A 15710-nucleotide genomic window follows, 5' to 3' on the forward strand; every position below is an offset into this window, starting at 1 on the left:
GCCCCCAGAACTGGAAATTTTAAAGCCAAATTTTCAATTTTTTGTCCCTACTTTTATCTTAGTTAATCCCTTTAAAGCGTGACCTACATTTAAAAAAAAAAAAAAAAGTCTGTATATATCAGTGTTTTTCTAAAACGCACCATTTAGAAATCTAGACTTCACAAACGTAATTCTTTCTTTTGTGAAACTACTTCACCTGTTGGACCTGGTTGGAGGGGTGACTTTAATTACCATGACTGCTTCTTTTGAAAAACGTTTTTAAAACTTGGAAAAATTACAAAATTACAGTTGTGAGCTATGGATGTAGTTATTGGGCAGTGAACCCAGGTCTTCTGCAAAAGCCAGCAGTCAGCACACCCAAGAATCTTTTATATGTGAATAACTCAACTATTAGCTAGATAGCCAAGGAAAAGATTTTCTGTATTATAATTATCCTGGAACTTGTTAAGACAATAATGAATTTATGTCAAGTTTTTTTTTTTTTTTTTGATAAAATTCAGTGTTTCCAGGGGCTGCAAAGATGGCTCAGCAGTTAAGAGCACTGCCAGAGGTCCTGAGTTCAATTCCCGGCAACCACATGGTGGCTCACAACCATCTGTAATGGGATCTGATGCCCTCTTCTGGTGTGTCTAAAACTAGCAACAGTATACTTATATGCATAAAAATACATAAATCTCTGAAAACGAGGGATTTGAAAGTGAAAATCATAACTGTATTTATTGAAATTCCCTTTCAAAAAATTCATTATGTCCCTGTTTTTGAATGTGAGATTGAGGCTCAGAGAGATACAATTACATGATGTCAGTACCTAGACCTAGTGAATTAAAGGTTAAACTTCCTTGAAAACAGTGTAACTCCATGTTGATTAAACAAAACACTCCTTCATAAACTTTAGCTAGTTAAGTCCTTCTCCCCACCAAAAAATAGCACACTGCATTATGGAACAAAAATTTACATGTATGTAGGTGACTCAAAGTTAGGGCCTTTGCATAAATTACGAGTTTCCTGACTGCTAATTCTCATCTTTCCAATTAACTACTGATGATAAATGTGTAATCTACACATTTATCATAAAGCAATGAAGTTGAAAAAACCAAAATTCCTAATAACTTTAACCCAGTTTTAAAGTATACAGATATTTCAGAACAAATGATTGCTTACATGAATTTTTAAAAATTAGCAGCTATTTATTTATTTGTTTATTTATTTTTAAAGGACAGGGTTTATCTATGTAGTCTTGGTTGTCCTGGAACTTACCATGTAAACTAGACTGGCCACAAACTGAGATCTGCCTGCCTCTCCCTTGTGAGTGCTAGGGTTAAAGGCATTTGTCCACTATGCCTAGGCTTTATTTTTAATTTTCTTTAATGTGTGGGTGCTCTAATGCATATACATCTGCAGCCAGAAGAAGGCATCATATCCCCTTATAGATGGTTGTGAACCACCATGTGGTTACTGGGAATTGAACTCAGGACCTCTGAAGAGCAGCCAGTGCTCTTTCTTAACCACTGAATCATCTCACCAGCCCCCAGGTTTTATATTCACGACTGTATCTAATGTGTTCCTTGATACATGGTAATGTGTAAAGAGGCAACCATTTTATTGATCTATTTGAAAAATACGTTAACTTGAGTTTATAGGGAACTGGAGCTGGTGAGGAGATAAGAGATACTGGGCATCCTAATTAACCCCTCACAAGACCACTTATAGCTTGCAATAGCTGTAGTTTAGAACGTTAATATAAGCCATGGTTTTATCCTGAGCCTAGAGCTACTTCATTATCTGGGAGCTGAAAAACTGACAGATTCCAATTCAAAGCTGGACTTGATAAACTGCTATGCTGATGTTTTAGGTATTAACCAGAGTATATGGAAGTATCCCATGTTACCTCCCTGGTTCACTGTTCTTGTGATATATCTTAGTGTCTTAGTGTTATAATTTCATATAAGCAGAAAAAAATCTTCTTTGGACTTCTTTCCATTTGAGATGTGTTTTTGCTAATTTAAATTTTTAATTTGTGTATGTGTGTGCATATATGTGTATGTGTGTGGGAAGGAGTGGCATGCATTTCAGAGTGCTGTGTGAAGGACAACTTGAAGTCAATTCCTGCCTTCCATGATGCTGGTTCTGGAGATCTCACTCTGAGTCACCAGGCTTGACAGCTGTGCCTTCACCCACTAAGCCATCCTGCTGTAGAAAATAAACTGTACTGATTAGGCTGTAACTTGGTGGAACTGAAGATAAGCCTTAAGTCTAGGCACCACAAATAGCTTTATAGGTAAACATGGTGTCAAAAGAAGTACATGCTCCTCCCACTTTGCTTTTCTACCTTGCTATCAAGTGCCTTTTCTTAAAATGATCCCTGGATCTCAAGAGCAGTCTTCCTAGACTAGAGTAACTAGAGTTCAAGACCCAGAGCGGGCTCAGAAAGCCGTATCTCTGCAGCCTTCCAGTCTCCTCCTCCTCCGACTCAATCCAAGGGCTGAAAATATTCCAATAATAAAATATCCCCAACTTTAAAACTGAGAAACACAAAACTGCCTGTAAAATAAAGGAGATGAAACCAAAGAGCATCTACTGAAAAACGAGACTCCTTCCAAACAACAATCAGCACTGACAAATGAGCTGGATAATGGTGGTGCACACCTTTAATCCCAGCACTGGGGGGGAGGGGGAGTAGGGATGGGGCTGGTACAGAAGGATCTCTTATGAGTTTGAGGGAAGAGCCTGGCCTACAAAGGGAGTTCCAGGTCAGCCACAGCTGTTACATAGAGAAACCCTATCTTGAAAAAAAACTTTAAAAATCACTTAGACTATTAATGAATATCATTCCAAAGTAATAAGTCTTGCTTGCATGGTATTCCCATTTCCTCTATCGCATGAGAGTCCAATGCCCACCTCATAGTCCTGTTCCTTGACACTCATGATTTGCTATGGCCATTCTCTATGAGAGCAGACCCACCTTCTCTATTGACCCAGTATTTGCACAGTAAACCCTACCCACATATCAAGCACTCAGACTCTTGTTACATGAGAAAGGCGTTCTGTATAAAGCATGTCACGGCTCTGGATGGAGGTACTGGGAAGCATTTGACAGGTTGGATATTTATTACAGGATAACTAAGGCAGAACCATCTCACTGGGTTTGGGCAGACTATAAAAATAAACACAATTCATTCTGCCATGCATTTTAACAAAAATGGTTCTTCCTCAAGGAAAAGAAAGGTTATTAGCAGCAGTTTCCCTGTGCAATAAGGAGAAAGGTGAGAGTGAGATCCACTATACATATATCATGAGATGACTTTCCTAACAACAAATTTGCTCTCATACTTTAATAATATTAAAACCTGGCACATTCTAAACTGGCTTGCTAAATTCATTCACTTCTAAATGTATCAGTAACAGCACAGATTTTGAATAATAGTGTATTACCAGGGTACTTGTTCCACAAAATAAAAACCAGGAATGTTAGAGGGTCATCATGTACCCCAAAAGTTACAAAGTATCCAAGTGCAGATAGGTGAACCAATGGAATTACCGAGCTAACTAGAACATAGCTTTTCACAGACATCAATGGAATACTTTATAGTGTGGAAGAAGGCTGAGAAAATTGTGAGAATTGTGTATAATCTACATAAAGGCTATAGATATTAGCTGGGCTGTAAAGAAGCTTCATTTAGCTCAGTTATAGCTTATTTTTCTACTGGTGTGTTGTCCACTGTGTCCACTTATTACTAAGCTGCTACTATTTTAAAAACCATGTAATTTCTGTCCCCTTAGCACATGGGGTTATGGACGTGAGTTCTCCTAAGGAGTTTATGTTAGTATGTTAAAACTATCTGACTTAGATATCTGTCACCGAACTGATCATCAGGATTGATTAGATTTATCTGGATGCTTAGTCTCATGACCCCCTTTCTTCCAAGTCACTCCAGCTCCATGTGTGGGCCTCAAACTGAACACTCAGTTAAAAAGGTAGATGGGCCGGGCAGTGGTGGCACACGCCTTTTGATCCCAGCACTTGGGAGGCGGAGGCAGGCGGATTTCTGAGTTTCAGGCCAGCCTGGTCTACAGAGTGAGTTCCAGGACAGCCAGGGCTACACAGAGAAACCCTGTCTCGAAAAACAAAACAAAACAAAACAAAACAAAACAAACAAAAAAAAACAAACAAACAAAAAAAAAAAGGAGCTGGCATCAGACAGTCTTTGACAAGGGTAGGTGAGTGGTTGTGCTCCTGTGCTAGAGCCTCCAAGTAAGCTGTCAAAAGTTTCTGCAACAAGGATAACACAACTCTGGATACTGCTAGCTAGCTGTTTGGCAAGTCTAGAGACCTCATAACTTCCTGACTATCCTTTCATTGATTCTCAAAGTTCCTCAATGTGAACACTATCATGACTCAACTACCACGGGCTCCAGTTTGAGCTATGTGACAGTAATAGGCCATTAGAAGAATCAGGAGGCAGAGGCAAATGGTTCTCAAGAGTTCCTACACTGACAGCACACACTGTAGCCTCACATCTAGAAACAACAAAGGGGCTGGAGCAATGGTTCAGTGGTTGGGAGTACTGGGTACTCTTCCAGAAGACTGGGTTCAATTTCCAGCACCCACATGGCAGCTCACACTTCTTTCCATGGTAACTTTACAGGTTGTGGGGCACAGCAGATCAAACAACAGCCTCACATGCTATGTAAGTGCTCTATCGCCAATCTGCCCTGGGACCTGTAGTTCACTCTTCATCTCATCTCATGGTGATCCTATGGCTTCAGCCTTGCAAATCCTGAGGTACGAGGATGAGTCACTAGACTCTGCCGCTAGAGCTGATTTACAACCTCCTGTCTGGCATTTGTACTGAGAAAACCTTTACAGATAAATCATGAGGGGCACAGCGCTTTTGTTCTGTTAACAGCATAAACACAAACATGGAGACTGCTAGGTCATGGCGGATTGTCAAGTTTTGCTACATAACTGACTTTACCTGACTTAATTAGTAATGCAAATAGTTCTGTTTCTCTTTTAAATCATGAAAAGAAAACTATATATTCAGCTAATGAAAAGACATACCGAACAATAATTGTGGCATTAAATTTATTAACAATTCTTAGCTTCAAAAATATTATTTCTTAAAGGTCATATACATTCTTGAATGCCTAATGAAAGTCAGTAAAAATACAAAAACAAACAAAAAAAAACCAGTTCAGTGTTTAAACAGTAATGGGAAAGCCAGGTAAAACTGTTCAATGCCATATATCTTAAATTTGCTAACTTGCAGGACAGAAGCCCACATAAAGGTAGTTAAGTTGTGGAAGAGCAGTTGCCCAGCCCAGGGTACATAAGCAACCACAAGACTCCCAACTCACCATCTTCCTCTTCCTTTCTGCAATCTGCTCCTCAGATTCCATCTCGACTTCATTGCTAATAGGAGTTTTTTCTTCCATATCATCAATAAAATCTGGTTCCTGAAAAATGAAAATAAATTACTTATGGAAAATATTACCCCATCTGTAAACTGGGAACTATATACTGCACCTTTTGACTAAAAGCCCACCAAACTGCAATAAGCCCACCAAAACCTGAATTTCTAAAGGAAGCTTTCAAAATCATACTAGTGAGTAATTTGGTTTTTTGGAGCTCCTGTCAAATACAGTAGTATGGCCAAAACACATTTTCACCAAACCTGCTGATATGAAATCTCCAGTGTTTGTTCAATTTAGTTCTAGACACAAGACATAGTGGCACATACCTTTAGTCATATACTCTGGAGGCAGATGTAGACAGGTCTGAATTCAGGGCTAGCCTGGTCAGTAATAGCCAAGCCACTCAGTGAGACACTGTCTCAAAACAACTACAAAAACACATGCCATCTAGAATGTCTTTAATGACCTAGTCTTAGGAAAATGTTCAATTTCTGTAAAGATCTGTAAAGTGTGACTGTAGGAAGACACGTCTGTGAGTAATTAAGCAGACAGTAGGTCTGGGGTGGAACACTTGCAGACAACTTGCCTGGTGGATGTTAGCCCTGCTCCACCCCTGCACTGGGAAAAAATAAACTGTTAAATAAATACAACATTTCCCTCTCTCAAATGACTCTGTGAGAAGCAGGATGTCAGTTCAGTACCTGGTTGTTCGACACTGACAGCCTCAGTGGAGAAAGCTTTCTCTGTTTTGTTTCTGGACTCCTTATTTTGTTGTTTGTTCCTTCACAGTCCAAAGTAATATTCTGATTTTGTATATCTTTTTCTTTTGAAATATCTTTCTCTTTTTTTCCTTTTTTTCTTCTCGTCTCATAGCCACTATTGATGTTTTCTGTGGATTCCGAACTGCGCTTTAGAACAGGGCACTCTGGATTTTCCTTGAGGCACGCACAGTCCACCTTGTATTTACTGAAATGATAACCAGATAAATATTAATATATAAAACAAGACTGATATGTTCATAATCTCTTTTCAGCTGTAACACCATTAAATTCATAAGCCTTAACACCTTACTAATTTGAACTTCTGGTATCACAAAATAAATGTTTTCTCAGAAAAACAAAGTTATTAGATATCGGTTTTGTTGTTCCATTGTTTATGCTACTGGGGACTAAACCCAAAGACTAGCACTTCAGATATGCTTGACAAGTGCTTGACTGAGTTGTAGTACCATCCTTGAAAGGTTGATGTTTTGAACAGAGTCTTTTAAAGTAAAATGATTCTATAGCTTATACAAGATAACATATTAAGGCAAAAATCCATCTTTACTGGGCCTGAAATTGTTATTCTGACTATAAATTTGACTTCAATTAACAAATGCTAGCTATGATAAATACCAGCTCTTACCTCATTTGTATTGTACCTCAAGAAATGACTTTAATAATCAGTTTTCCCTAAAATATACCTTGAAGAAAACTTAATTATATGAGTCTTCTCTCAGGGCTCTGAAAAACTACACTATTCCTCATCTTCTTGGTAATTATTAGTACATTTTATAGATGACCTTAAAGTTTACCTCACAGGAGTCTAGAGGCGTCCTTTAGGATTATTGCAAATATATATGTATTAATAATCAAGTGACCAAGCAAGTTGTTTAACAAGTTGAAGTTTCCCACAGCAGTTGTTCCATGGGAGGAACTGCTGTAAACAGATTACATATGTTAACTACCAGAAGTTCAGAACGTTAAGTGAGTACTATTGTTGGTCTTGAGCTAAGGAATTACGGAGAGATGCAGAAACTGGTGTAATGTTACATCATGGGTAATCAAGCCAGATATCAAGTCATAAAGGTCAGTAAGAGTTTATATTATGAACGTCTATGGGATAACAATCTCATAAAGCAGTGAGCATAAACCATTATGTTAAATCCCCCCCCCCCCCGAAGCATTAAAAAGTCTTCTTAGAAAGCAGAAGAGGAAAAGGCAGCAGGTAAGCCTTTCAAAATAAAAGAGGTACCACATGTTAAACATATGTGTTTTTTACTAATATGCTTTCAAAAGAAAAAGCCTGGGGGCTGGAGAGCCTCCTAAGTAGTTAAAGATCACTTCCTGCTATTGTAGAGAATCCAAATTTGTGTCCCTACAGAAGGAGCCCTCACAACATTGCTCCACCTCCATGTGATGCAACGTCTCTGACAGCTACAGGAACCAGTACACATGTGTCATTCATGCACATAAACACACATATAAATAAAAAGGAAAGGACAAGTTGATATGATAAATCTAACTCAATCATAGAGATGCATGCATATTGAAGGTAAAGGGACTATACTCTAATACTTAATACACACTTAAAAACTTAATTTTAGAAATAATGTCTGTCACATGAAATGTATAATATGTAAAAGAGATGGCTTAGTGGTTAAGAGCATTTGTTCTTTCAGACCCAAATTTGGTTTCCAGTACCCTCAGTTGGATGGCTCTCAACCCAGCTCTAGCTGCAACATCCTCTTCTGGCTTCCAGCATCCCCCACACATAAACAAAAATCTCAAAAAAAAAAAAAAAAAGTAAAATATAGGAGGAAATTAATTGAAATGTTTATAAACCAAAAGACTACAAAATACAGAAGGAACTCAAGGAGAATAAAAGTCTGTGCATGTGGTGCACATCTGTAATTTCATCATTCAGGAGACTGAAAGAGTTCAAGGACATCATAGGGAGTTTGAGGCTAGCCTAAATCCTTCTCCTTAGGGATCATACCCAGGACTCTACAAACACTGGACACTCTAACCACTGAGCTGCATCTCCTGCTTTATTTCATAATTTGGAAAATAAGCACATGGATATTTGTGTTATTTGTATTTCATATTATAGTCTGAAAAATACAGTTTTTTTTTTTAACTCAAAATTAATGGGTTTACCCCCCTAACATTTCAAAACAATAGTTCTTAAAGTTTAACTGAAGGATCTACAACAAACCATTTCTATTACATTGCAAAGAAAATTTGGTACAGTATCTTTTGTTATTAAGAAAAAAATGTATTAATAATCAAGTAACCAAGCAAGTTGTTTAACAAGTTGAAGTAAATAACAACTTGAAGTAGAAGAAAGGAAGGGGGGATCCTCACATAATAAAGTCAGTTTTGAAGAGCTGAGTTTGAGCTACTAATTGGAAGGTGTCAACACTCACATGAAGTTTGGAAACAAGGGACAAGGGTGGGGACCTTGTAACAGCACACTTAACCCAGGGACATCTATAATGTCTCCTGATAAAGTCATAGCAATGTCTAAATTATTATGAAGACAGTAATTACTTTGAAACAGCACAAGCCATTTCCAGACTTGAACTTACCAATTCCCATAGTCAAAATCAAAGGCAATAGTGATTTCAGCCCCTTTTGGAATACTCTGTGTAGAATAAACGTAGAGACGGATGGTCCCCTCTTCAATTTCATGCCTCACCTGTTAATTAACAAGAATAATGTTGCATTTTTATAAACTACTTAGAGCAACTTTATTTTGAAATTAAGAAAATTATTCATTATTGTTGTTCTGGTTTGTTTTTGAGTCGGTATGTAGCCCTGGCTGGCCTAGAACTCATAGAGACCGACCTGCCTCTGCCTTCTGAATGTTGGGATTAAAGGTGGTAGATTACCAGGACTGGCTTAAAAACTATTCTGGAAAGCATTTTATAAACATGACATGGCAAATTATCATTCATCACAAGAGTTACAAATCAGTAATTACCACCTGAAAGCAACACTTACCCCACAGCTTGCCTCTGCCATTCACTATAGAACCAACAGTGCACTCTGATCTGAGCATACATACTTTACCTTTTCATTGCATTTTGAACTGGAGGTTCTTTCACACACACACGCACACACACACACACCATCATCATCACCTATATACACATAGGAATGAATGAGGATGAGTATGTACTAATGGTACACTTAAGAATACGTTCCTTTGATATGGTTTTAGTTTCATGATACTCTTTTAGCTTGGCACTACTAATTTACACATAAAAGTAAACCAGAGAAGGCTGGGGATGTAGTTCAGTAGTAAAATATTTGCATAACGTGTGAGGTTCTAGTCTCCAGTACCATCCTCCCTTCCCACACACTAAATAAATGTAAAAATAAATAAGCTTTAGCTTTTAGCTATGTAACAGAAGTTCATAAAATAACATAACTGATCTACAAACAGAACTTCCCATATCAACAGAAATTCAGTATTTCCTCTTATAAGCAATATTACAGATTTATGGATACAGAAAGTACAAAAAACAAACAAAAAAGACTAGGTCTCATTCTGTAGCAATGGCTGGCCTAGAACTTGTTTGTTGTGCAGATCAGGCCAGCCAAGAACTCTGAGTTCTGGCACACAAGAAATAAAAGAAGTGAGTGCAGAGCCACACATAGCTTATGGATAGTAATTTTAAGATTAAAGATTGTCACCTAAATATCCACAACAGAAAAATACTGGACAAAATGAAATACATGAGTAGTTAAAAGATATATATAGGCAAGAAGACTTTCCCCTGAGATGTCAATACGCTTACCTCTGCATTCGGTGTACAGGAACGCCTGATGAATCGAGCCTCATTCCCAAAAGTCCTTGCATCAACACACATTTCTAGCCCATGGAACTTAGAGTAGAATAAAACAAAAGGGTATGGCCTACAAAAAGAGTACGACAAGCTTTTAGTAGGGCCGGAGAAGGCAATTTTGTTGTAGAGTGCTTGCTTTGCAGGGACGAGGTCCTCAATTCAGTCCCCAGTGTCACAAGACAAGCAAACTACAACAAAAACTTTTCTGTTATTCTTTTAGAGGCAAGAAAAGAAAAGAAAAGAAAAGAAAAGAAAAGAAAAGAAAAGAAAAGACCAGGTTAAGAAATCTCTAAGACACGGTGATAAAGTAGGCATTTAAATATGGGTAGTCTGGCTCTAGAATCCACTACTGTGAACAAATGAGACTTGTGTCTACTTCAAGTTGCTTAAGTCAAGAGCAGTTAAGGTGAAAAAATTTTTAAGGAAGTTTTTAAATTTTATTTTTATTTTATGTGTATGGGTATTTTGCCTATACATGTCTACATATTATCTGTGTGCCTGGTACCCACAGAACTCAGAGGGAGGCCTTGGATCCTCTGGAACTGAAGTTCTAGATGGTTGTAAGCCACCATGTGGGTACTGGGAATCAAACACATATCCTTTTGAAGAGCAGCCAGTACTCTTAACTGTTGAGCTATCTCTCCAGCCCCCTTTAGGCAAAGATTAAAAAAACAAAAACCAAAACTAACAAAAAACCATTCCCTTTACATGCATTTGAAGTCCAATTTCCTGGTGTGTTTAAAACTGATTTATACTAGATTTCAGATAAAATATGCTATATAAGAGGCATAGATTTTATGTATCTTTTGTGGCTTAAGTAAACACTCAAATTATAAATTAAGAATGTTTTAATAGGGGCTGGAGAGATGGCTCAGTGGTTAAGAGCACTGACTGCTCTTCCAGAGGTCCTGAGTTCAATTCCCAGCAACCACATGGTGGCTCACAACCATCTGCAATTAGATCTGATGCCCTCTTCTGGCTTGCCTGAAGACAACTACAGTGTATTCATATAATACACTGTAGTTGTATTTAAATAAATAAATAAAATCTTAAAAAAAAAAAAAGAATGTTTTAATAACGTTATTGTATTATACAGCACAGACTTTTATTTCTCTAAAGATAGCAAGATATTTCTATACCTCTGAGAAGGATGGCGATCACAAGATCAAATCAATTCTCAAGAGTCCCACACCTCGCGGGGTGGGGGGTAGGGTGGGGGGGCGCACGCCTTTAATCCCAGCACTTGGGAGGCAGAGGCAGGTGAATTTCTGAGTCCGAGGCCAGCCTGGTCTACAGAGTGAGTTCCAGGATAGTCAGGGCTACACGGAGAAACCCTGTCTCAAAAAACCAAAAAAAAAAAAAAAAAGAAAAAAGAAAAAAGAAAAAAGAAAAAAAAAAAGGGTCCCACACCTCAAAAGAAGCCTCTAAAACCATCCCAACACCAAAAGAGTGGAGTTAAACGTAGTGGCAGCACAGGGACATATCTAACCCTGTCTAATAAAGGAGGGTTTCGGTTTTAGCCAGTAAATTCTTTTGCAGTTCTAGCAAGTATGTTACAATTTAGGTAGTGGGGGGCAAGGTTCTTGAAAATCTTAGAGAATGAAAATTCCTGACCGACACCCTATATAGCTAAGCTATCTTGCTGTTACTTATTCAACGTGGCTTGCTTTAGAATTCAACAATATATAAACAAGCAAGAGGCTATGAAATAGATCTTAACATGTTGTCACACTACAAAAGTGGCATGTCAACCATACTGTACTTTAAAATACTGAAATGATCACGAGGGTGGGGGTGGGGAGGAGGAGGGAATCACACAAGGCATCTCAGCCCAGGATTCAAAACCTCAGTGATGGACTTAGGGAAATGGCTCAGCAGGGAAAATACTTGCCATGCAATTTTAAGGACCCTCATTTGAGTTAGAATCCTTATAATCTACAAAACTAGGTACAGCAGGACACGGTAGAATCCAGTGCTTCTATATAAGTTGTAGGGGCAGGCAGTGTCTGGAGGCTTGAAGGCCAGCTAGCTTGGGGTGAACAACAAAGACAGTGGGTTGGCCACTTGGTTGGTCAGTCTCAACAGGTGGAAGGTGAGGGCTGACAACTGAGGTTGCCCTCTGACCTCCACATAGGAGCTATGGAATAAACATGCCTACAGATATATGTAGTCATCCTGTATGCACACACACACACACACACACTCCTTTTGTTGGGGTTGGTGACTCATGTCTGTAAATGCAGCATTCAGGAGGACAAAGCAGTAAGAATGAAAAGTTCCAGGCCAACCTTGGTTATAAAATGAAAACATCTATTAAAACAAACAAACTCTCAAAAAACAATATAAAAAAAATGAATATACCTTTTAAAAAAATATCCATTTGCTTCAAACTGTTCTCTCAGCATAAACTTCCCTCTGTATTCAATGATAAGTGCATCAGGAGGCAAGTCTTTGGCAGATTTCAGAATTTTTTTGTTCTTCTGTATATGGCTCTAGAGTTAGTAAATGTGTACATTAAATCAGTTATTCAGTCTAACTAAAGATATACATAATACAGAGGCAGTTCCATAAGGTGTTGACAAGTGATACATACCTCTACAGGAGGTTTGAAGAGTGAATTGTTGATACCCAATTCTGATTTATTCATGTCTTTGCTGTCATTCCCACTGCCGAGTCTCTGAGCTAGTCTTTGTGCCTCTCTCTGAACGCCTTCGCTATACTGGTTATTATTTGCTTCTTCGTAACGATCCATCCATGCTTTGATTTTTGTCTCCCATACAAAATTTGAACCATCAGATGAAGGATCAATTTCTGGTGCTGAGCCCTAAAATCATAAGGAAATAGAATTACTATTTGAGTTTAGGCACAGGGGTGCATGCACACACACACACATACATAAATAAAATTTATATAAAAGAATGTAAAGCTATAGTGATTGCCTGTCTAAGTTGATTCAAATTAAAAGGTCATAAATTAGCCCATTAAAATTGTATACTATACACCAGGAAAGTAAAATGGAAACTGATAAGTGGCACTGAAATAGCAAAACTCCAAGTGTCACTGTCACTATGGTAGCCAATTTAAGGACATAAAATTAAACACTTAAAATTCGGATCAATCTCAGCTAATATCAAAAACAACAACAACAACAGCCAGCATATGAAATTTCTGATTCTACAGAAGACTACCAATATCTATTTCATAGCAGCAAACTTGTTCATTTTAACTTCAATAAATAGGCATGTACTCCTAAAAGGCTGAGCCACCTCTCCATTTGTAAAGCAAGTCTGTATGGTAGGGCAGACCTGCAAACTCCAGCTATTAAGGATACTGAGATACGAGGATTAAGCTCAAGGCACAGTGAGGTCAAAGTCAGTCTTAGGCAACATAGTGAGACCCTGTCCCAAAAATAACAAGTGAAGAGAGGGTGGGAGAACAACTCAGTGGTCAGTGATGCACAAAGACTCAGATTCAGTGTCCAGTACTGGGGAAATGGATTTGGCGGTGTACCCAAACAGTATATTACTAAATGTACCATAGAAATATAATCTATTAGTTATTTTTTACAATGAACAACACTGTAATAAGCTAATCAACTATTTGGTGAGAAGATGTCAGCTGCTATTTTATGTGACACTGGGGATGGAGCTGAGCGGCAGAACTCTTGCTTAGTATGTAAAAGGTCCAACTCAAATGACCAGCAGTACAAAAAAAAGTATTAGAATATGTTGAATGAATATATATATTTTATTATCAATCAGCTATTTGACAAAGATTTTGTGAGCCACAATGTTATATACTAAAAGAAGTATTCAGTTTTTAAATTATCTTTGTGCCTGCAATAAAATACTAATAACTTGATATATATATATGTATATACACACACACATACTTATACATGTATAATATATATTTAATACAGCTATAATATTTAATACATGTATAATATATATTTAATACAATTTTATTCAAGAATTGCTGGAGTTGTAATGCTTTCAAGCTAAAAGGGTTGTTATTTAAGACTGACAAAATTTCCATATTCCCAGTCACCTTTTTAAGTAATAAAGGTAACTGTTTCTAAGTAAAACTCATGTTTATGGGGAAAGTAGGGATGAAGAGCCTTGCTTGTGGTAGGCATTTGAGCATACAAAACCTTGAAGATGTATGATAACTAATTCAAGGTTCACATGACTAGTCTGTATTAATAAGAAATTATTGTTGTTTTATAGTCCACTGTTAACCTTGACTAACTCAGAATTCCAACTGTACAATTGTTAATGTGCCTCTGGGTTAATGTGTAGCATATAGTAATACTACTTTAGTAGTAGCAGAAACATGCAATACAGTGACAGATGGAATTCCAATTACAATATTTACATTTATATACCTCCCTCTTTTTGTTAATGTTGTAACAACATCAATAAGCTGTCAAAAATGGATTAATCCACTTAGAACTTTAAGGGTCTACTTCTTGTAAAAGCAATGAGTTACCAAACAACACAGAGCAAATAAAGACTAATATACACAAGCAGCTACTACAAAGCTCTTGATTTAGCACTAGTTAATGGTAATGCCTTAATTTATTTACCTTAACCCTCGATGATTTCCTAGATCCTTCACGAAAGGCCTAAAATAAGCATGGAATTAAATTAGGTTTTTTTTTCCAACTTGGATATAAATAGCAAGAATCAACTGTTCATTAAAGCATTCTGCTAAAGTGAAATAATCTGGCTATAACAATAAAGCTAGAACAAGGGGAAATATGAAGTGAATAGAGTTACACCAAAAGTCTACTACAAATGTAATTTTAACTATTTAGAACAATAAAGTATATATACTATAGTGCTAAGATAAAAACTTCCAAATATTCTATGTGATAAATATTATAATAATCAAACTACAGGTATCAATGCTATAGGTGAAATGAATCGCTATACTACAAGAGAGCACAAACTTGGACTAAATTTGAAATAACAAAAAGATTAAAGACATACTAAGATTTTAAGAGAAAACTTAATGGCACTATTGAGAATAAATTTAATTATCAAAGACTAAATACAATTACAGATTTCAGAGCCTAAATATTGCTATATTGTTTGCGCTATTGAGACAGACAGACAGGCAGGCAGGCAGACAGGCAGAGACACACACACAAACACACAGACACAATATCAAGAAAGATAAGACAAGTCTAGTGTAAAAGGAAACACAAAGGAAAATGCTATTTGATGCACACAGTGGCAGAACCTCAGGAATAAGGCAGAGGCAGGTGGATTTCCGTGAATTCCAGGACAGCTGAGACTACACAATAAGATTCTGTCTCAGAAACAAAACAACAAAAAGAGTGGGGATTTGAAATTAGGTAGGATGTCACAAGATCTTTTCATTAGCTTACTTAACCATTAGGTTTAAATTACAAGACAATACAGATTGTTAGGGTTTGTTGTTAATTCTCTGTTGACTCTTTGCAAAAGGAAAACAGTACAAGTTGAGCATCATTTATCCAAAATACTTGAGCCTAGAAGTCTTTCAGACTGTTTTCTACTGACACATTTTAGATTAAACTGAAATTTGAAAATCATAATTCAAAATCCAGAATGCTCTAATTTCTAAAACTTTCTAACAACTACTTCAGATTTTCAATATGGGGACACTCAAAACTAATCTTTGCTTCACTAAACTC

The 15710-nt window shown here is 37.2% G+C and overlaps 1 protein-coding gene across 5 annotated transcripts in view; it reads right to left on the bottom strand.

Annotated features, from left to right (window-relative positions):
- Positions 1 to 15710, bottom strand: part of Kmt2e (lysine methyltransferase 2E (inactive)) — a 71461-nt gene that overhangs the window by 13068 nt on the left and 42683 nt on the right. For all 5 annotated transcript variants that reach the window (XM_034518827.3, XM_034518826.3, XM_034518823.3 and 2 more), the window contains 7 exons: positions 14616 to 14654; positions 12621 to 12851; positions 12389 to 12519; positions 9980 to 10097; positions 8765 to 8874; positions 6117 to 6381; positions 5359 to 5457 (listed from right to left, as the gene is read on the bottom strand). In XM_034518827.3, the coding sequence (XP_034374718.1) occupies positions 5359 to 5457; positions 6117 to 6381; positions 8765 to 8874; positions 9980 to 10097; positions 12389 to 12519; positions 12621 to 12851; positions 14616 to 14654 (993 nt within the window). The remainder of the gene's footprint in view (positions 1 to 5358; positions 5458 to 6116; positions 6382 to 8764; positions 8875 to 9979; positions 10098 to 12388; positions 12520 to 12620; positions 12852 to 14615; positions 14655 to 15710) is intronic.

This window comes from Arvicanthis niloticus, chromosome 15, assembly GCF_011762505.2.
Source record: "Arvicanthis niloticus isolate mArvNil1 chromosome 15, mArvNil1.pat.X, whole genome shotgun sequence".
Classification (NCBI taxonomy): domain Eukaryota; kingdom Metazoa; phylum Chordata; class Mammalia; order Rodentia; family Muridae; genus Arvicanthis; species Arvicanthis niloticus.